Source organism: Ranitomeya imitator, chromosome 2, assembly GCF_032444005.1.
Source record: "Ranitomeya imitator isolate aRanImi1 chromosome 2, aRanImi1.pri, whole genome shotgun sequence".
Classification (NCBI taxonomy): domain Eukaryota; kingdom Metazoa; phylum Chordata; class Amphibia; order Anura; family Dendrobatidae; genus Ranitomeya; species Ranitomeya imitator.
This window is the reverse complement of record NC_091283.1, coordinates 182,396,277-182,419,368: the sequence shown is the minus strand read 5'-3', so window position 1 is coordinate 182,419,368 and position 23,092 is coordinate 182,396,277. Positions and strand designations below refer to the sequence as shown.

The following is a 23,092-nucleotide window of genomic DNA, read 5'->3' as shown; positions in this document are numbered from 1 at the left end:
GTAGGTGCACTGCACCCCAACCCGTCAGGCTCGCATCGGTTGTCAGAACCTTCCATTGACCTGTGAGAAAGGATTTCCCCTTTGCTAGCGAGGTTGGCTTGAGCCACCAGTGCAGGGACCTCTTGGTTGACGACATTAGCCAGAACTCCCTTTCGAGAGAGAAAGGGTTCTTGTCCCAGGACTTGAGGATGGCTAGTTGGAGAGGCCTGAGGCAAAACTGGCCAAATGGCACAGCTTCTATTGCTGCCCCCATCCTGCCGAGGACTCTCATGGCAAACCGGAGAGATCGAGGGGGTTTGCGGAGGAGGGTGCGAACTCCTTGGCGGAAAGCCAGTGCCTTGTCCTTGGGAAAGGAGCACTAGACCCCTGGAGGTGTTGAATAGCATTACCAGGAAGGTCAGAGACTGACTCGGGGTTGGAGATGACTTTGTAGGTTGACTAACCATCCCATGCGACTCAGAGTGTCAATTGTGATTGAGACGCTGAGCTCGCAGTCCTTGAAGGTGGGAGCCTTGATGAGTAGATTGTCCAAGTATGGAACGACTACTATGCCTCTGGAGTGCAGGACATCCATGGTGGCTGCCATGACTTTGATAAACACTCTAAGAGCCGTGGCGAGTCCGAACGGGAGAGCCACGAACTGGTAGTGGTCCTGGTGCAATCGGTATATGCAGGTATGCATCTTGTATTGTCTGTGGAGGCGAGATATTCTCCCTTCTCCATGGACGCAATGATGGACCGAAGGGACTCCATGCAGAAGTGACGGACCCGTACATATTTGTTGAGTTGTTTTAGGTCCAGTATGGGCCGCACGCTGCCTCCTTTCTTGGGGACTACGAATAGATTGGAGTAGAACCCTCGGAAGCGCTGGCCATGGGGACCGGTACTATGACTCCTGCTTGAAAAAGCGAGGAGACCGCTTGTCGGAAGGCACGAGCCTTGGCTGGTGGTTTTGGGGGGGACAGAGAGGAAGAATCGGTCCGGTGGGTTGGAGGTGAACTCTATCTTGTATCCGGAAGACACTAGGTCCCTGACCCACCTGTCTTCTGTAATAGGCAGCCAGACTTGATGAAAGAGCAAAAGTCGTCCGCCTACGGGTTGTGGTGTCTTCCGGAGTCCGTAAGTCATGATGAAGAGAAAAGTCTGAGATTTTCCTCCTCTGGGCTTAGACTGGGCTGCTTTTGACTGCCAGGTCTTGTCCGACCTTTGCGTCGATCGTGAGTTGTCCCTGCGTGGGGAACGCTTACGATTTTTGTGCTGGATGCGAGACGGACTAGCCCGAAGAATTCTGAAAGGATCGGAATTGAGTTTGGTTACACTTCTTGTAAGTGCGTTTAGGTTTCAGTTGGGGAAGAGAGGTACTCTTACCCCTGGTTGCGTTGGATATCGTGTCCAACTGTTCACCGAAAAGTCGCCCACTGAGGTAGGTGAGGTGCGTGAGGGACTTCTTAGAGGCTGCGTCCGCTTTCCATTCCCACAGCCAGAGGATACGCCGAATTGTGATGGCGTTTGATGCTATCCCCGCTACGCCCCTTGCTGAATCCAAAGCTGCATGAAGCATGTAATCTGCTACGACTACTATTTGAACCGCTTGGTCTGACAGCTCAGGAGCGGATGCATGGAGGCCAGCTTGTAAATTTTTGGCCCAGGCCAGAATGGCCTTGGTAGCCCAAACTGAAGCGAACACGGGAGCCAGGGATGCCCATGCGGCCTCGAAAATTGAACGAGCCATGCGTTCTACCTGCCGGTCTACTGCGTCCCTGAGGGTTGAACTATCTGGCAGTGGAAAGGAGGGTCTGTGCTGCTAGTCTAGAGACTGGGGGATCCACTTCGGGTGGGTCTGTCCATTCCTTGGTATCCTTCAGCGGGAAGGGGTACCTCACCTCCAGATATTTGCGATTAGCGAATTTTTTCTCAATCGCCTAAAACGCTGGGTGGTTAGAGAAACCTTAGGCGGCTTCAGAGGAAATCTTGTATTCTGGGGCCTCTGGTGGCGGATCAGAAATGTCCAGCACCCGATAGATGGAAGTAGATGAAGTCCTCAACTAGCGCTGTATTGCTAGGGGGAATTGGGATCAGGGACCCCTCCATTAACTTGTCTGAGTTGGAGTCACAGATGCCTTCCGAATCCTGTGTATCACTGAGGCGTCCCCTGCTGGTGAGCTGGGGCGGAGGCCTTCTCTGGTTGGGGATTGCGGAGATCTGCATTGTCTGCCCCTGGAAGGGGACGGTCTAGGTGACCTGGAACTACGGTGTCTCTCCCTAGAAGGGGATGACCGTGTAACATAGTAACATAGTTAGTTCCTGCCATGTGATGCCAACCATGATGCTCCTATACTATTGCTTGCCATGTGAAGCCAACCATGGTTCTACTATACTAGTTCCTGCCATATGATGCCAACCATAGTAACATAGTAAGGCCGAAAAAAGACATTTGTCCATCCAGTTCAGCCTATATTTTCCATCATAATAAATTCCCAGATCTACGTCCTTTTACAGAACCTAATAATTGTATGATACAATATTGTTCTGCTCCAGGAAGACATCCAGGCCTCTCTTGAACCCCTCGACTGAGTTCGCCTTCACCACCTCCTCAGGCAAGCAATTCCAGATTCTCACTGCCATAACAGTAAAGAATCCTCTTCTATGTTGGTGGAAAAACCTTCTCTCCTCCAGACGCAAAGAATGCCCCCTTGTGCCCGTCACCTTCCTTGGTATAAACAGATCCTCAGCGAGATATTTGTATTGTCCCCTTATATACTTATACATGGTTATTAGATCGCCCCTCAGTCGTCTTTTTTCTAGACTAAATAATCCTAATTTCGCTAATCTATCTGGGTATTGTAGTTCTCCCATCCCCTTTATTAATTTTGTTGCCCTCCTTTGTACTCTCTCTAGTTCCATTATATCCTTCCTGAGCACCGGTGCCCAAAACTGGACACAGTACTCCATGTGCGGTCTAACTAGGGATTTGTACAGAGGCAGTATAATGCTCTCATCATGTGTATCCAGACCTCTTTTAATGCACCCCATGATCCTGTTTGCCTTGGCAGCTGCTGCCTGGCACTGGCTGCTCCAGGTAAGTTTATCATTAACTAGGATCCCCAAGTCCTTCTCCCTGTCAGATTTACCCAGTGGTTTCCCGTTCAGTGTGTAATGGTGATATTGATTCCCTCTTCCCATGTGTATAACCTTACATTTATCATTGTTAAACCTCATCTGCCACCTTTCAGCCCAAGTTTCCAACTTATCCAGATCCATCTGTAGCAGAATACTATCTTCTCTTGTATTAACTGCTTTACATAGTTTTGTATCATCTGCAAATATCGATATTTTACTGTGTAAACCTTCTACCAGATCATTAATGAATATGTTGAAGAGAACAGGTCCCAATACTGACCCCTGCGGTACCCCACTGGTCACAGCGACCCAGTTAGAGACTATACCATTTATAACCACCCTCTGCTTTCTATCACTAAGCCAGTTACTAACCCATTTACACACATTTTCCCCCAGACCAAGCATTCTCATTTTGTGTACCAACCTCTTGTGCGGCACGGTATCAAACGCTTTGGAAAAATCGAGATATACCACGTCCAATGACTCACCGTGGTCCAGCCTATAGCTTACCTCTTCATAAAAACTGATTAGATTGGTTTGACAGGAGCGATTTCTCATAAACCCATGCTGATATGGAGTTAAACAGTTATTCCCATTGAGATAATCCAGAATAACATCCCTCAGAAACCCTTCAAATATTTTACCAACAATAGAGGTTAGACTTACTGGCCTATAATTTCCAGGTTCACTTTTAGAGCCCTTTTTGAATATTGGCACCACATTTGCTATGCGCCAGTCCTGCGGAACAGACCCCGTCGCTATAGAGTCCCTAAAAATAAGAAATAATGGTTTATCTATTACATTACTTAGTTCTCTTAGTACTCGTGGGTGTATGCCATCCGGACCCGGAGATTTATCTATTTTAATCTTATTTAGCCGGTTTCGCACCTCTTCTTGGGTTAGATTGGTGACCCTTAATATAGGGTTTTCATTGTTTCTTGGGATTTCACCTAGCATTTCATTTTCCACCGTGAATACCGTGGAGAAGAAGGTGTTTAATATGTTAGCTTTTTCCTCGTCATCTACAACCATTCTTTCCTCACTATTTTTTAAGGGGCCTACATTTTCAGTTTTTATTCTTTTACTATTGATATAGTTGAAGAACAGTTTGGGATTAGTTTTACTCTCCTTAGCAATGTGCTTCTCTGTTTCCTTTTTGGCAGCTTTAATTAGTTTTTTAGATAAAGTATTTTTCTCCCTATAGTTTTTTAGAGCTTCAATGGTGCCATCCTGCTTTAGTAGTGCAAATGCTTTCTTTTTACTGTTAATTGCCTGTCTTACTTCTTTGTTTAGCCACATTGGGTTTTTCCTATTTCTAGTCCTTTTATTCCCACAAGGTATAAACCGCTTACACTGCCTATTTAGGATGTTCTTAAGGCCCCTTCACACTGAGCGACGCTGCAGCGATACCGACAACGATCCGGATCGCTGCAGCGTCGCTGTTTGGTCGCTGGAGAGCTGTCACACAGACCGCTTTCCAGCGACCAACGATGCCGGTAACCAGGGTAAACATCGGGTAACTAAGCGCAGGGCCGCGCTTAGTAACCCGATGTTTACCCTGGTTACCATCCTAAAAGTAAAAAAAAACAAACACTAGATACTTACCTACCGCTGTCTGTCCTCCAGCGCTGCGCTCTGCTTCTCTGCTCTCCTCCTGTACTGTCTGGGAGCCGGAAAGCAGAGCGGTGACGTCACCGCTCTGCTTTCCGGCTCACAGACAGTACAGGAGGAGAGCAGAGCACAGCGCTGGAGGACAGACGGCTGTAGGTAAGTATCTAGTGTTTGTTTTTTTTACTTTTAGGATGGTAACCAGGGTAAACATCGGGTTACTAAGCGCGGCCCTGCGCTTAGTTACCCGATGTTTACCCTGGTTACCAGTGAAGACATCGCTGGATCGGTGTCACACACGCCGATCCAGCGATGTCTCCAGGGAGTCCAGCGACGAAATAAAGTTCTGGACTTTATTCAGCGACCAACGATCTCCCAGCAGGGGCCTGATCGTTGGTCGCTGTCACACATAACGATTTCATTAACGATATCGTTGCTACGTCACAAATAGCAACGATATCGTTAACAATATCGTTATGTGTGAAGGTACCTTTAAACATTTCCCATTTATTATCTGTATTCTCATTTCTGAGGATATTGTCCCAGTCTACCAGATTAAGGGCATCTCTAAGCTGTTCAAACTTTGCCTTCCTAAAGTTCAGTGTTTTTGTGACTCCCTGACAAGTCCCCCTAGTGTGCTATGGGATGACGCAGATGGACTTAACCTATGGGTCCGCTTGCGTCCTGACCTAGACGTGGATGTGCCAGGGTCATCCTGTCCCAGAGTCAAGCTCTTCCTTTGCTGGGTAACGGTCATAGCCGACACATGACTCTGCAGAGCCTGAAGCAATGTGGAGGTTGGGTTATCTATAGACTGCGTCATAGATTGCGATATCTGAGTGACCCATTCCGGCGTGGCATTAGACACTGAAGCATTAGCACAGTAGTCTGAGTGAGCAGAGCAGGAGATAATATGCTCTCTCCCCCCACAAAGTCACACTGGCTGCGTTCTCTTAACCCCTATGTGCCAGCTCTGACACAAGGATCTTCTCACTCAGTCAGTGCAGCCAGGCAGGCACACATAGGGGTTAACAGAAGGCAGCCAGTGTGACATTGTGGGGGGAGAGAGCACTTTCTCTGCTCTCCCCCCTGGGTGGCTGCAGACAGTGCTGAAGTTTATCAGGCAGATTCCGAGGAGCTCCGTCCTACTAGTGCCTGAGTGAGTGCAAAGGTATCCAGCAGTGGTTGCAATTGTGGCTCAGTCTGCTGCTGTCTGTCTCCACTGCCTAAAAATGTGGGTGATGTCTGGAGGAGCAGCTGGTGGGGTGCAGCCTGTAGCCGCCCAGCTCACCCAGAATACATGCATGCTGCACCAAACCTGCACCAGTGGGGTAGGAAGAAGCTTAACCCCTTCCCATCTGTATGAAGGTTATTGCTGAACCTTAAAGATAACAATCCGACCCGCATAAATGGGGTTAACCAGATGCCAGGAGGAAGGGGAGCTGCTGCCATGGATAAAACTGAGCTGTGGGCTGTACGTTGGGGCCCCAGGCTGGTGACTGGAGGGACTCTGCCCAGTGCTGGTATGTGGGTGATTTCTGCTCCGGAGTCTCAGCTTCTCTCCTCCAGGTCACACTGTGCAGTCACAGCAACATTGGTTGTCTCTGTCCAGGTCCCAGCAGCTGCCACTGCTTCCACCAAGGACATGGCATCACTTAACCCTTCCCCTGCAGCCACCGGCAACAAATCCACATTATTCCTTGATTAAATCAGGTTCCAACCCAATAGAGGAGCAGACATTTCCTGCTGCCATTAGGGTCCGGGAGGGGGTGACATTGGCTGCCCTGCTACTCTGTAGTGGGGGGTGACAAGTGTAACATGGGGTAACGATGACAGAGAAATGCACAGGATAATAGTGAGAGCGACAGAGGGCAGTGTATGGTATGGAGCAGTCAGGGGGTGGGCTGCAGGATCCCCCCATACTGTACATGACTGCTCGGGACAGGGAGGCGTTTAATGAGCTTCTAATGGCGGGGCACTAATTGGGTCATTAGGGTTTGTGGAAAGGATTCAGCATCAGGTCCCTCATTAATGCCCGAGCCGCCTGTTACTTTGTAGCACAGATCTGTTGGGGCCGCAAAACCAAACAACGTTGTTTATGTAGAAAAGTCTTTGTTTCATAGAAAAACTCAAAATAGAAAAGCACCTCTCCTGTATATATACACTGCACAGCACCTTTCCTCCTGTATATATACACTGCAGAATCTACAATAGCTGTCACTCATGTAAGAAGTGAAATCTGGCATTGTACTATACATTTCTCTGCCGTATCTGTGCATCATAAATCGGGGTATGTGTTAAAGGGGGGGCCCACTGAGACTCTTTCGCCCGGGGCCCTCGAAAACCTGGAGCCGGCCCTGGATAGAGGACACCCCTGACGAGTTCCCCTGGGTAATGAAAAGGACTCAAAAATGGAATTATTTACAGTTATATGTGCCTTAGGTTTCATATACAGTATACCAATCCATCTTAAGAATTTGTCCCCAAAACCATTCTTTTGCAAACATGCAGACAGAAAGGGCCACTCAAGGGAGTCAAAAGCCTTAGCCGCGTCGAGCGATGCTAGTGCCCAGTTATTATCTGATACCAGAGAGCTATACTGAATCACTGACTGAACCCGCCTAATATTGATAGAAGTACTTTTACCAGGCATAAAACCAGTTTGGTCTGGGTGTATAAGATCTAACATGATGGTGTTCAGTCTAGAGGCCAAGATTTTAGTGAAAATTTTATAATCTACATTTACCAGTGATATGGGGCGATAAGATCCACATTCCAAAGGGTCCTTCCCCTCTTTCCTGAGCATAATAATGTTTGCCTCATAAAATGTTTCAGGCATAAATCCTCGCTTCCAAACCCCCCAAAACACCTTCAATAGGAGTGGTGCTAGTATATCTCGATATTTCCTATACAGCTCAATGGGAAACTCATCTGGTCCAGGGGCTTTTCCAGAAGCCATGTCCGCCATAGCGTACTCTAGCTCCTCCAGGGTAAACTCAGCATCCATAAAGGCCCGTTGGGCTGAACTCAATGTGGGAAATGTTACATTTGATAGATAATCTAAACATTCCAAAATATCAAGGCTGCGACTAGATTTATATAATGGCTTATAGTAATCATGAAAACAATGGAGTATTTCATCATTTGAAGATACTAATGAGCTATCCGATGCACGAATCTGCAATATTGCGTTACAAGTATTATGTTGACGCACTAAGAAAGCCAAGAATTTACTTGCTTGATTTCCCAGTTCAAAATAGGATTGACGAGTAAAGAATAATTTGCGTTTAGACTTAGTGTCTGCATGCTGAGTATATAACCTTTGAGAAGCTAGCCTCTCAACCCTATTACCATTAGTTTGATTAGATATATATGCAGCCTCCAAGTCTTTCAACCGTTGTTCTATCACATCATCCTCTCTCGTGGTCACTTTTTTGATATAAGAAATTGTAGAAGACAAGCACCCCTTAAGTATGCCTTTAGGGTGTCCCAAAATAGACTGGTATTCTGGGGTTCTGGGTGAGTTGAGGTGAAACAGTTCAACTAATCAACCGTCCTATCATTAGAATCTATTAGTTTCAGCCAGAATGGATTCAATTTCCAGAACATACCATTATTTGATTTCCCATATTTAAGTTTAAGAATAACTGGACTATGGTCCGAAATCCCCCTATTGCCATGTTCAACACTCTCCACCCACAATGCCAACCCACTGGATCCAAATATATAATCTATAAGAGATAGAGATCGCCTAGTGGATGAGTGGCAAGTATATCCCCTAGTCTCGGGGTGACGTATTCTCCATAAATCCAACCATCCGCTACCTCCCATAAATAGTGCCAGTTGGGACGGAGCTTGAGACGGGGGTTCTCAGATATCGCGTCATCCAATCTCAGTCTATCAAGATGATTATCCATGACTAAATTAAAATCTCCCATACAAATAACACTTGCATCTGGATAATTTAAGGAGAAAGTCATTGCCATACGAAGAACCGATGTGTTAGCCTGGGGAGGATTATAGACACATAATATCACATATTCACGGGAGTTGATTAATGCATGCACAAAAACAAAGCGACCCTCAGGATCCCTCCGAGCCTCCCTGGCTTCCCATCTGACATCTCTATGTATTAACAGGGAAACCTCTCTCGAATAGCTAGTATGGAATGCATGGATAGACCACTGTACCCATGGCTTTTGCACGGATAGGGCTGTATCTCTGGTCAGGTGTGTCTCCACCAGCGCTACAACGTGAGGATGATAACGTTTAATCTGTGAAAATACCTTAATTTTCTTCCGAGGAGATTTAATACCCCGTACATTCCAGGTCATACATATAATCTCAGATCCCAAACTTATATTTAAAAGAAAGAATAATGTGCATTTTTACTCGGGCAAAGTTCAGAGACATCACACAGAGCACAATAATGCTGTTGGCGGCGACTTTACACACATAACAGACAAAACTAATATAAAGAACAAAACAGAGCAAAAACGGAACAGTGTAGGAGTGAAGACCTGAAATCCTACAATCAAATAGAAAAGGGGATACCCTCACTGAATCCAACGTCCGGTATTGTTGATGAACTCGGCGCCCGTATAGAGAGCTCCGCTTGTATAGCCATTAGACAAGAAAGATTTTGTTGGATTATGAGTATATTAGGATTCTTTTGCATTAGACACCTTGTGGGACCGTAACCATTCAGTTACTTCCACTGGGTCTGTAAAGAATATGGAAGAACCTTCATGGTTGAGTCGAGCTGGATAAAGCATAGAGTAGATGACATTTTTGTCTCTAAGTTGCTTCTTGATTTCCATAAACCGTGCCCGCTGTTTTTGGAGCTCCATTGAAAAGTCCGGAAAAATCAAAATTGTAGCATTGTTGAATTTGATAGGGACTTTTTGCCGTGCCAAACGAAGAATAGCATCTCTATCCTTACAGTTAGGAGACGTGCCAGAAAATGTCGAGGTGGAGTTCCAGGGAGGAGAGGTCTTTTAGGGACCCTGTGGGCCCTCTCCACCGAGAATGTTGAGGAAAATTCATCCCCCAGAGAGGCCCTGAGCCAGTCTTCCAGAAATTGCTCAGATTGCTGACCCTCTGAACGTTCCGGCAGGCCAATAATTCGGATATTATTTCGGCGTAGTTTGTTCTCCAAATCGTCTGCCTTTTGTTTCCAGGCGTTTATAGAGCCAGCCACTTTCGTCAGTTTAGCCTCCATGGGAGTGATGGTATCGTCTATATGGGACACTCTTGTTTCCACCTCGGTAATGTGCCCCCTCATGGCCTGCATATCATGCCGCAGACGACCCACCTCAGTGTGTACATCCTCTATTTTTTCAGTAAGAGATGATCTAGTTAGGGATATAGCCTGCATTAATTGCACAGATGCCTGTTTAAGAGTCAATTCGTTTTGTTCACCCTCCTCATTACTATTAGAGAGGTGGTTTTTACGCTGGGCCAGTGAGGGGTTATTTCTAAGAGTTCGTACACTATCAGGGGGATCATCCCTGGCATACCTTTTTAATTTGTCAGCAGCTCCTGCTCCCTTGGAATGGTGCATGGCTAACAGCAACAAGGTACCACAAAATGATTACAATTGTATTTGTGAAGAATCCACATTCCAGTCACGGACACAGCAGGGTTAAATGCAGAGTTTATATCTTAAAGTGACTCTGAATAAATGGGATGTTCAGAATTGTAAATGTAGCAGCTTTAAAGGTACCGTCACACTTAGCGACGCTGCAGCGATACCGACAACGATCCGGATCGCTGCAGCGTCGCCGTTTGGTCGCTGGAGAGCTGTCACACAGACAGCTCTCCAGCGACCAACGATCCCGAGGTCCCCGGTAACCAGGGTAAACATCGGGTAACTAAGCGCAGGGCCGCGCTTAGTAACCCGATGTTTACCCTGGTTACCATCCTAAAAGTAAAAAAAACAAACGCTACATACTTACCTACAGCCGTCTGTCCTCCAGCGCTGTGCTCTGCTCTCCTCCTGTACTGTCTGTGTGAGCACAGCGGCCGGAAAGCAGAGCGGTGACGTCACCGCTCTGCTTTCCGGCTGACCGACGCTCACAGCCAGTACAGGAGGAGTGCAGAGCACAGCGCTGGAGGACAGACGGCTGTAGGTAAGTATGTAGTGTTTGTTTTTTTTACTTTTAGGATGGTAACCAGGGTAAACATCGGGTTACTAAGCGCGGCCCTGCGCTTAGTTACCCGATGTTTACCCTGGTTACCAGTGAAGACATCGCTGAATCGGTGTCACACACGCCGATTCAGCGATGTCTGTGGGGAGTCCAGCGACGAAATAAAGTTCTGGACTTTCTTCCCCGACCAGCGACAGCACAGCAGGGGCCTGATCGCTGCTGCCTGACACACTGGACGATATCGCTAGCGAGGACGCTGCAACGTCACGGATCGCTAGCGATATCGTCTAGTGTGACGGTACCTTAAGTCTTCACCAGGGCTCTGTGCATCAGAGCTGACTCACAGAAGGGAGGGGGTTAATCCCTCCAAAGTAATGGCGTTGGCAGGTGAGTGCCTATCTAATAGGGGAGCGCAGGGCCCAATCTTCCAGAGCACACACCACACGTCCCTTTATTGTCTCAGGATGTATGCTCACCTCCTGAGCATCACCGCAAGGATAGCAAGTAGCGTTGCTTCTCCTCCTGTCAGGGCGCGCGCTTTAAAAATGGCCGCTGTCCCACGTAGGCGCCGCCGCCCGCCCAGGTCTTCCAACTCCCGGTGCACCAGAGTTCCACAGCATTCAACCGCAGGTGTCGGGAGACACCGGAGCCCAAGGGGAGAGTCCCGCCGCTGATAGAGGTTGGCGCCACGTCCCGTCGGAGCACACGCTTTAGAAAATGGCCTCCACCACATGTGGATCCCGCTGTCCGTCCAGGTCTCCTTGACTCCTGATGTCCCGGAACCTCGCAGCACCCTTCCGCAGAGGTCACAAGCCTCCCAAGGTCCAAGGGTTCTGATACCGGCAGGTATAACTTACTAAAAAGGGGTCTTAATGGCAGGATGAGCTCAGGATTCCAGGAGCTCTCTCTGGGTGAGTCCTCTCTCCTCTGCTACATAGCCACGCGCCACAACTTTTCATGTTTGATGGGAGAATCTTGAAAAAACATCTTATACAAAAAAAAGATAAAACTGAAATGGATATAAGAAACTAAGAATCTGATCCAAACCACTGGTGGAAACGGGTCAGTTTTTGAGTACAAGAAAAATCAATGATGTCTGAATTATGCCTTACTTCTCGCTATCCTACCGAATGAATGTTTGTAGCAAACAGGTGACAGCTGTAAGGCGTATGAACTGTTACCATGCCCACTCTCCTTTTACGTAATTTTTTTTTTGCCTTCAATGCCTGTATATCTCTGGACCACAAGAAAACTGCTGCACATAAGCAACCATAACCAGACCTGTCGCAATCACACAAATACCTTTTGGGTTCCAAGGGGCATCGTCCGTTTGTTTCTTTTTCTTGGGACGTGACCTCAGGGCTGGGTCGTCATCATCTGACTCCAGAGAAGGATAAACTGTAGGAAGAACATCGATAAAAATGTACTGTATGCAACCGTGGACAGCACCGACCATAAATTACATGATGACTTGTGTGTATAACAAATGTGCACTTACTATATTCAGAGTCTTTGAAACATGCCCCCAAGGTTTCCTGCTCATCCGTACTGTCGTCATCCTCCTCGCTGTCCATGCTGCGATGTGCTGGTCGTCTTACTGGCCTTTTCCCCGGCCGGAGTATAACTTTACTGTTTCCTGTTCCTCCGCTGGTACCATTGCTACCCGCCTTGTTACTCCCTGCAGCTTTTCCGCCACCTTGAGGTATACTTCCTGTAGCCCCACCCTCCTGTCCCGCGGCCCACCAAGCCTGCAGACTGGAGGGTGTACAGGAGGAGGAGGCTTGCAGATTTGCCATGCAGAGCATGCCCTGGATTGCTTCCTGGGTGCTCGGAGATGCAGGAGCTTCACTGTGCATTAAGGGGGGGAAAAAAAAACAAAACAAAACAGGATCACTACTAGCTATTATTATAGGGAGGGGGATTACATGTCTATGATATGTTCTGAGTTGGTCTATGTATATCTGCCAGCTTTAAAAGGGGTTTGCTCACCATAGAAAGGTGCGCACACCCTTCACACTGCGGCTGTATCTAGGATCCCGCGCTCCATATTTATGAGTTTTCCTCCTTATACCACCATACAGATCTTTGCCTTGATAAAGGCCAGTTGTGGCCGAAACGTTGGCTTTTTTTTACTGTATGTCTGGTCTTCAATAAACAAACTAATGATTTCCTCAGAATTATTGACTTTTCTGATGTCCTCGGATTGATCTTTTTGATATTAGTAAATTGTTTTCCTGAGGACGATTAACTCATTGATCTATTGAATATTGATCCCCTTGATCTTTTTCATGTATTAATACCAGAGTATGACATCTTTGTATGGACAGTGTAACCCGTCACCTCTCAGTTTTGTAGGAGACGGCAGAATAGCGCTATTCAATTGAATGTAGTTGTGTTACATTTTCATGCACGGTGGGTGGCGCCACCGAGTAGGCTAAAGATTGAAGAGAGGGTCCCAAACCCCTAATCACAATTTTATGGCATATTCCTAATATGAAACAGGGATTTTTGTGTACTCTCCGTAAAATCCTTTTCTCCGAGCCACTCATGTGCTCCTCATGCCTGTTTGCTAGACCTGGAACTAATGACCCAAGCTGGCAGACAGTCGTGAGCCACAATTCATGGGACCGCGAGCCACATGTGGCTCCCGAGCTATAGGTTGGGGACCCCTGCTTTAGAGCCTTGGGACTTCAATTTGGTGCTAAGTGCCCTTCAGGAACTGCCCTTTGAACCGCTTCAGGACATTTCGCTGGTCTTTCTGTCCCGGAAGGTTGCCTTCCTTGTGGCGATCACAAAATTGAAAGCGCTCTCCACACTCTGAAGCTAGTCAGAGCTCTGCAAAGGTACGTCTCATGGACCGCATCCTTCAGAAGAACAGATGCCCTGTTTGTTCTCCCGAAAGGTCACATGAAGGGTCTTGCTGCTTCTAAGGCCACGATAGCCAGGTGGATTCGTTCCACCATTCAGGAGTCATGCCGAGCCAGAGGTCAGCCCATCCCAGTGGGGATCAGGACACACTCCACTCGGGCGGTGGGGGCTTCTTGGGCCATTCAGCATCAGGCAACGGTGGAGCTGGGCTGTAAAGCTGCGACTTGGTCCAGTTTACATACCTTCGCAAAGCACTATAATATTCACTCTCAAACTTCAGAAGATGCGAGTCTGGGTAGAAGAATTCTGCAGGCAGTGATGGCGCACATCTAGGCAGTTGTTGCATGTAGCCTAATTCTTTGTGTTGTTTTCCCACCCAGGGACTGCTTTGGGACGTCCCATGGTCTGTGTCCCCCAATGAGGCAAAGGAGTAACAGGGATTTTTGTGTACTCAACGTAAAATCCTTTTTTTGAGTAACCCTGCACAGAAGAGCAGATCTGAATGCACATACAGGTCCTTCTCAAAAAATTAGCATATAGTGTTAAATTTCATTATTTACCATAATGTAATGATTACAATTAAACTTTCATATATTATAGATTCATTATCCACCAACTGAAATTTGTCAGGTCTTTTATTGTTTTAATACTGATGATTTTGGCATACAACTCCTGATAACTCAAAAAACCTGTCTCAATAAATTAGCATATTTCACCCATCCAATCAAATAAAAGTGTTTTTTAATAACAAACAAAAAAACCATCAAATAATAATGTTCAGTTATGCACTCAATACTTGGTCGGGAATCCTTTGGCAGAAATGACTGCTTCAATGCGGCGTGGCATGGAGGCAATCAGCCTGTGACACTGCTGAGATGTTATGGAGGCCCAGGATGCTTCAATAGCGGCCTTAAGCTCATCCAGAGTGTTGGGTCTTGCGTCTCTCAACTTTCTCTTCACAATATCCCACAGATTCTCTATGGGGTTCAGGTCAGGAGAGTTGGCAGGCCAATTGAGCACAGTAATACCATGGTCAGTAAACCATTTACCAGTGGTTTTGGCACTGTGAGCAGGTGCCAGGTCGTGCTGAAAAATGAAATCTTCATCTCCATAAAGCATTTCAGCCGATGGAAGCATGAAGTGCTCCAAAATCTCCTGATAGTTAGCTGCATTGACTCTGCCCTTGATGAAACACAGTGGACCAACACCAGCAGCTGACATGGCACCCCACACCATCACTGACTGTGGGTACTTGACACTGGACTTCAGGCATTTTGGCATTTCCTTCTCCCCAGTCTTCCTCCAGACTCTGACACCTTGATTTCCGAATGACATGCAAAATTTGCTTTCATCAGAAAAAAGTACTTGGGACCACTTAGCAACAGTCCAGTGCTGCTTCTCTGTAGCCCAGGTCAGGCGCCTCTGCCGCTGTTTATGGTTCAAAAGTGGCTTTACCTGGGGAATGCGGCACCTGTAGCCCATTTCCTGCACACGCCTGTGCACGGTGGCTCTGGATGTTTCCACACCAGACTCAGTCCACTGCTTCCTCAGGTTCCCCAAGGTCTGGAATCCGTCCTTCTCCACAATCTTCCTCAGGGTCCGGTCTCCTCTTCTCGTTGTACAGCGTTTTCTGCCACATTGTTTCCTTCCAACAGACTTACCATTGAGGTGCCTTGATACAGCACTCTGGGAACAGCCTATTTGTTGAGAAATTTCTTTCTGGGTCTTACCCTCTTGCTTGAGGGTGTCAATGATGGCCTTCTTGACATCTGTCAGGTCGCTAGTCTTACCCATGATGGGGGTTTTGAGTAATGAACCAGGCAGGGAGTTTATAAAAGCCTCAGGTATCTTTTGCATGTGTTTAGAGTTAATTAGTTGATTCAGAAGATTAGGGTAATAGGTCGTTTAGAGAACCTTTTCTTGATATGCTAATTTATTGAGACAGGTTTTTGGGGTTATCAGGAGTTGTATGCCAAAATCATCAGTATTAAAACAATAAAAGACCTGACAAATTTCAGTTGGTGGATAATGAATCTATAATATATGAAAGTTTAATTGTAATCATTACATTATGGTAAATAATGAAATTTAACACTATATGCTAATTTTTTGAGAAGGACCTGTATACTGGTTTTAGAGGTTTAGAGATGTTTTAGGTATGGGGGATATTAACTGTTAGAGCCGGTTCTTGAACCTGAATGCGATAGTGTGTTGGGAGTCCTTGATGGGAGAAAGATTGAATTGGAGCATTTTGGTAACCCTTGGATCTCAATGCACTGCTTTGGAGTGATTTCTGTGGAAAAGCTTCGGTTATCATTATACTCGTAATGGGGGCTTTGGTTGACACTATGTTGAGGGAGACAGGAGCAGGATGTTGCTTGTGACCCCCTCAGAGCAGAATGTGGCTTGCGACCCTCTCTCAGTGCTGAATGTGGCTCTCTATGTCAAAAAGGTTGGGGACCGCTGCTCTAAAGGCATGCGATAGGGAGGAGCGACACGTGACACCCCCTGAAGAAAAGTCTTAACCTGGAGTTTTGACGAGATGCGTCTCTGAAATAAGACCTATAGAGGGAAGATTTGGCCCTTGAGAGAGCTGAGTGCCAGCTCGGAGTCCATACCGACCTGTAGGAAGTCTAAAATGGTGTGAACCGAAAAGACGAGAGGAAAAAGGCCACGATCCTTGCACCAAGCAAAAAAAATAGCTTCCAAGTACGATGTTAAATGCGTACCGATGAGGATTTACAGGCACTAACCATGGTGGAAATTACCTGTTGAGAAAACCCTGCCTGGGTTAAGACACAGGATTCAACGGCCACGCTGTAAAACACAGGGCCCCTGAGTTCTGGTGGTAGATGGGGACCTGGGAGAGCAGATCTGGCCGATCCAGCAGTCTCCAGGGTATGTTGGCGACGAGGCGTACCAACTCTGCGAACCACGAGCGGTGAGGCCAATCGGGGGCAACCAGGATCACTGGTACTCCTTCCGCCTTGATTTTCCTGATTACTCTGGGGAGTAACGGTAGAGGAGGAAAAATGTACAGAAGGCAGACTTGGCGCCATGAAAGAACCAGAGCGTCGACACCGATGGCTCTTGAATCTCGAGACCTCGCTATAAACTGGGGAACCTTGGCATTCAGTCTGGACACCATGAGGTCCACATCTGGGATTCCCCAGCGAAGACATATCTGGGAGAAGACTTCCAGATGGAGCTCCCACTCCCCCGAAGTGAGACGCTGACGGCTGAGGAAGTCCGCCGTCCAGTTTTCCACTCCAGGAATGTGTACCGCTGAGATCACTGAGTGGTTGTTCTCTGCCCATCAAAAGATGTGAGTTACCTCGGACATGGCAGTCCTGCTGCGGGTACCCCCCTGATGATTGATGTATGCAACAGCTGTGGCATTGTCTGATTGTATATGGATGGGGTGACCTGCCAGAAGATGATGGAAGTGCTGCAGGGCCAGCCGAATAGCACAGATCTCCAGAACGTTGATCGGTAGCTTCGATTCATGAACTGACCAGCGGCCCTGAGCAGCAAAAGACATCGGCAGTCACCACTAGCCATTGAACGGGAAGAAAGGATTTTCCCCCGTTGAGGGAAGAGTTCAATGTACACCGCCTGAGTGTCTGTTTGACCTGCAGGGATAAGCGGCACTTTCGGTAGAGGGAGAAAAGGTTTCTGTCCCAAGCTGCCAGAAGGGCATGTTGAAGGGGACGAAGGTGCGGTTGCACAAAGGGGACAGCTCAATCTTTCCTAGTACCCTCATTGCAAACCGGATGGAGTGAGGGGTAGACTGACAAAGCGCTCGGTCTCCTTGTTGAAGGGCTAAGACTTTGTCTGGAGGGAGAATTACCAACCCCGAGATGAGTCCAGGGACATTCCTAGAAAGGAGATCTGCTGGACTGGGGCTGGAGAGGATTTGCTTACGTTTATCAGCCAGCCCAGGCAAGAAAGGTTATCGCAAGTAATGCGAACGGACTCCATGCAGTCGTGGAAGGAGGGGCCTTTGATCAACAGGTCGTCCATATAGGGCAGAACAATCACGCCCCGAGAGTGCAGGAAGGACATGACGGCCGCCATGACCTTTGTGAACACTGTGGGGGCAGTAGCAAGGCCGAAGGGCAGGGCCGTGAATTGGAAATGCTGTTCGCAAATGGCGAAGCGCAGGAATCTCTGGTGAGGGGGAAAAATTGGAATGTGCAAGTAAATGTCTCGGATGTCGATTGAGGCTAAGAATTCCCCTTCTTCCAGGGAAGTGATAACTGAACACAGAGATTCCATGCGGAAATGATGGACCTTGACAACTTGTTTAGAAGTTTGAGGTCCCCGAAGGATCACAGAGGGATTCAATCGCTTTGGCCAGAGAAGCCATAGATTGAGACAGTGTCAAAGCCCACTCAGGGGACCTAGGTACACGGGGCTTGGTGGCGGCAGAGGGCTCCTGAGCGCAGTTGGGGTCACAGGCATTGCAGATAGGCGAACTCTGAGCCTTAGGAAATGCAGATTGACAGGAGGACCATGAAGTAAAGAATATAGCCATAGTCTTGTTAGACTTTTTAGATGCCTTAGGCTGGAACATGATGTACCCTTCTATGTGGCCCTATCATATTAGGGGCTGCCGAGAAAAGATACTGCTGAGAAAAGGGGGATACAGCAGGGAGGAGGATGTATAATGCAGCGCTCCCTTACCCAGGTCCATGTCCCCGCTCCTCCTTCATGGCCCCTATGCTGAGAACACTTGCTGCCGGTCCTGATGGCAGTTAGTGTGTCCTGAGGTGGTCTGGGGGGAGAAAGATGGCCCCCGAGATCTCAGATGCGCTTCTCGTTCTGTACGAGAAGTGCCAGGACTGGTGGGTGGGGCCTCTGCATTGCATCATCGCATGGGCGGAGATAGGGGTTGCGGCCTAGTACAGGGCCGAAGCCGGGGACTAAATTTGCGGCACCAGCCGGCGCCGATGCAGGAGGGGGTCGAATGCACGCCACTGCAGTGAAAATGGGTCCCCCTTAACCAGCGCTGCCCCCAGACCACCTGAAAGGAGCCCTCCAGCCCCAGCACTTACCCGGAGAAGCTGCCCGGTGGCAGGTAAGGCAGCTTGCTGCAGATCCTCCTGTGCTGCTGCTGGTTTGGACGGTGCAGGGATAAGGGGGAAACCCTCAATCCACCATCCCTTTAGAAGGGAGGTGAAGCGGGACTGTCCGACTCCTTGTACTATCCACTTTAACAGTGGTGGTGCAGCGGGGGGGCTGCTCGGATACCATGAGGTGGGCCTCTGTACATCGAAAGGGTTAATCATCTAGGATGGGACAGGGCAATAGGCCTAGCTGCGGAAGAGGATACGTAGAGGCGACACTCCATGTGCTCGTCTGTTCAAGTTGTGGGGAGATCCGTGGCCTTGAAGGGACCCGTCGCCCCTAAGAATCAGCTCAGGTGTGGCATTCCATGTCGCAGAAGAGGATACGGAGAGGCGACACTCTCCGTGCTCGCCTGTTGATGGTTTGGGGAGATTGGAGCCTTGAAAGGATCCGTCGCCCCTTCGTCCGTTGTAAAAAAATAAAATAAAAAATGTGAACAATTGTAAAAATGTGAAAATTAAAATAAAGAGTTTTTGGTTTGTATAGCAGACCAATCCGTGTGCCTCCTATGGACACTAAGGCTACTTTCACACTAGCGTCGGATTCGGCCCGTCGCATTGCGTCGGGCCGAGATTCCGACGCTAGCTTTTGTTGTGCTGCACAACGGGTGCAGCGGATGCATTTCTCCGGCGCATCCGCTGCCCCATTGTGAGGTGCGGGGAAGTGGGGGCGGAGTTCCGGCCGCGCATGCGCGGTCGTAAAAGCGGTCCGTCGGCTGCAAAAAACGTTACATTTAACGTTTTTTTGCTCCCGGCGGTCCGCCACAACCGTCGCAAGACGGTTGCGACGTGTGTCAATACGTCGCAATGCGTCGGTAATGTAACTCTATGGGGCAAAAACGCCCCATAGAGTTGCAGGATGCGTTTTTTCCCCTAAACGACGCATTGCGACATATTAAAAAAAACGCTAGTGTGAAAGTAGCCTAAGCAAGAACTCTTGACTCTGAGTGGCAAGCAGCATACACCCATGGTCTGTGTCCACCAATGAGGCGAAGGAGAAAATGGGAATACTCTTTTACATGGCAGCATGTAATTATAGGTAACTAGAATTAAATGGCAGCAGAATACATTCGCCTTACTCGATCTCGGAGTAGTCTGGGCCTCCGACTTGTCGACTGGCCTTCAGAAGGTCCAATATTCCTCCGCTGCTAGCGCCAAGTTGGTCTCCGTCAGCGTCTCCCATCTCCTCGTCTGTGGTGTAATCCTCCTAGTACATGAACACAGTTCCAGACTAAGAATATTACACACAACGCGTTTCCAATGCCAAGCAGTAGCTCATTTACCTCTACGTCAAACTCCAGCTCCCCAGGCTCCCGGACCCGATTGGGGTCTGAACATGGCTTTGCTCTTGGTAGTTTTCGAGGGAACTCTGCAAAAAATAAAAATAAAGGATTTGTACAGGCTTAGTATAAACGGTCTCCTTTCTAGATATTGCCCATGGATTGGACTGGACTGTCCTCTGGGATGGTGGGAGCCAAGAAATTACTTTGCTCATTTACTGTGAGCCCTCGCAGGCAGGGTCCTCTCGCCTCCTGTACCAGGCGCTAACTCATTTTGTTCCAAGATTATTTTACTTGTTTTTGTTATGTATATCACTTTTCATAGTAGAGCGCCATCGAATAAATGGTACTCTAATAATAATGATCTAGCAGTCTGAGGTAGGCATTGGGTACACACTATGAAGCTTTCTTTTCTGAGGAGGCAACTTCCTCTCTTTACGAGGTGTCTCATCAATTTGAAGGTCATCTTCAGAGTCCATGAAGAAAGGGTCACTGGGCAAAAGTTCTGGATCCAGAGATTCACTTTTAGGGGTTTTTAGGGTAGTTCCGTGACGCCTACTGCCTGCTCCTACGCGGATCTTTTTACCACTAGAATAAAAAATAATGACAAATTACGATGAGCAGGGTGACAAAAGACCTTGTAAAATTAGATTAGGAATTATCCAGTAACTACAGCTCACAACATGGCCTCTCAGCTGATGGAGCTGCGTCGTCTACACAGAAAAGTGGTTCTATAAGTGACTCCCATATCTCACCATTCCTTTTACATTGAAACTTCATAGGATTATCAGGAAAAGTAAAATTCACCAACCTCACATTTGCACCATTGGACAGGACCAGACGCAGTTTACTCTCGGTCAATTCTGAATCCAGTAAGCAGCCATCAGACTCTTCATCAAGGTCGTCCATGAGGTCGTCGTCTTCCTAAAAGTTTGGAAAGAATCTCACTTAGTCTTTGGTTTGTTGTAGAAGCAGATCCATCAGATAATGGACCCTATTGATTTATAATGGGGTCTGTCAAACCAAAGCAGAAGTAGGAGACGGCAAAATAGAGACCCTTCTTATAAGCTAGAGTGACACTGATGAGAAATAGGGATTTTTGTGTACTCACCGTAAAATCCTTTTCTCCGAGCCAATCATTGGGGGACACAGGACCATGGGTGTTATGCTGCCGCCACTAGGAGGACACTAAGTTAACACATAAAGAATAACTCCTCCCGTGCAGTATACGCCCTCCTGCTGGCTCTAATTGAACCAGTTCGGTAACAAAGCAGTAGGAGCTTAACAATTAACAAGAATGAACTATTTCAAAACAAGGTCAACACAGAAAAAAAAAAAACTAAAGCCAATAGGCTAACAGGGTGGGTGCTGTATTCCCCCAAAGATTGGCTCGGAGAAAAGGATTTTACGGTGAGTACACAAAAATCCCTATTTCTCCTACGCCTCTTTGGGGGACACAGGACCATGGGACGTCCTAAAGCAGTCCCTGGGTGGGAAACAATCCACTGCAATTGCTCCTTGTACCCACAAGTTACAGATGCGGTACTGCCACCTGCAAAATTCTTCTGCCGACGGACACATCTGCTGAGGCCTGAGAATGGACATGGTAATGTTTCGTAAACGTATGCAGGCTGGACCAGGTCACAGCCCTGCAGACTTGTGCTGCCGACGCCTGGTGCCGGATGGCCCAAGACGCACCCACTGACCGAGTAGAATGAGCCTTAATCCCTGCTGGGACGGAGTGACCTCTAACTCGGTAGGACTCCAGGATAGCTAAACGAATCCACTTAGCTATCGTAGCCTTGGAAGCGGGTAGACCTTTCCTTGGCCCTTCTGAGAGCACAAACAGGGCATCTGACCTGCGGAAAGACGCCGTTCTCGAAACATATCTCCTAATAGCTCTTACCAAATCCAGTGTGTGTACAGCCTTCTTGGTGCGATGTACCGGCGCCGGGCAAAGTGAAGGCAAGACAATCTCTTCATTGAGGTGGAAAGATGAGACAACTTTTGGTAGAAAAGACGGGGATGTTCTCAAAACCACCTTATCCTGATGAAAAATGAGGAAAGGAACTTGGCAAGACAAGGTCGCCAGTTCTGAAACTCGTCGGATGGACGTGACCGCAACCAGGAAGGCAACCTTCCATGACAGAAAAGACAGGGAAACGTCATGGGAGCCTCCTGCAAGTCTCCGAGGACCAAATTAAGGTCCCATGGAACGTCTTCACCTGTAATCTGTTGGCAATTTTAGGTTGGAACAGGACTGACAAGGCTGAAATTTGCCCTTTGAGAGACCTAAGTCCAAACCCAACTGAAGGAATTCGAGGATGGAAGGAACTGAAAATTCAAGAGGAGAGTGTCCTCGGTCCTGGCACCATGAGAAGAAGGTCTTCCAAGTGCGATGATATATACGCATAGACGTAGGCTTCCTAGCACTCATCATAGTAGAAATGACATTTTGAGAAAAGCCTGCCTGTGTCAGGACCCAGGACTCAACGGCCATGCCGTCAAACACAGGGCCTCGGAGTTCTGGTGGTAAATGGGGACCTGGGACAAACAGGTCTGTGCGATTCGGTAATTGCCAGGGGACATCGGTGACTAGTTGAACTAGTTCAGCGTACCAGGCCCTGCGCGGCCAATCTGGCGCAATGAGGATCACTGGAATCCCCTCTGCTCTGATCTTCTTGATGACTCTCAGCAGTAAGGGGAGCGGGGGAAATATGTACGGAAGCTGGAACTGACGCCACGAGTGAACGAGTGCATCTGCCCCGATCGCTGCCGAATCGTGGGACCGAGCAATGAATTTGGGAACCTTGGAATTTAGCCATGAGGCCATCAGATCCACGTCCGGGGTTCCCCAACGACAACAGATCTGGTGGAAGATCTCCGGATGGAGAGGCCACTCTCCGGAGTCGAAACCTTGGCGGCTGAGGAAATTCGC

The 23,092-nt window shown here is 48.0% G+C and overlaps 1 protein-coding gene across 1 annotated transcript in view; it reads right to left on the bottom strand.

Annotated features, from left to right (window-relative positions):
• The window catches only part of PHF8 (PHD finger protein 8), a 92,689-nt gene that overhangs the window by 12,087 nt on the left and 57,510 nt on the right, over positions 1-23,092 (bottom strand). Inside the window, exons 14-19 of the mRNA XM_069748204.1 lie at positions 20,966-21,078; positions 20,552-20,742; positions 20,158-20,243; positions 19,954-20,081; positions 12,376-12,725; positions 12,180-12,275 (exon numbers count right to left, since the gene is read on the bottom strand). Coding sequence (XP_069604305.1) covers positions 12,180-12,275; positions 12,376-12,725; positions 19,954-20,081; positions 20,158-20,243; positions 20,552-20,742; positions 20,966-21,078 — 964 coding nt within the window. The remainder of the gene's footprint in view (positions 1-12,179; positions 12,276-12,375; positions 12,726-19,953; positions 20,082-20,157; positions 20,244-20,551; positions 20,743-20,965; positions 21,079-23,092) is intronic.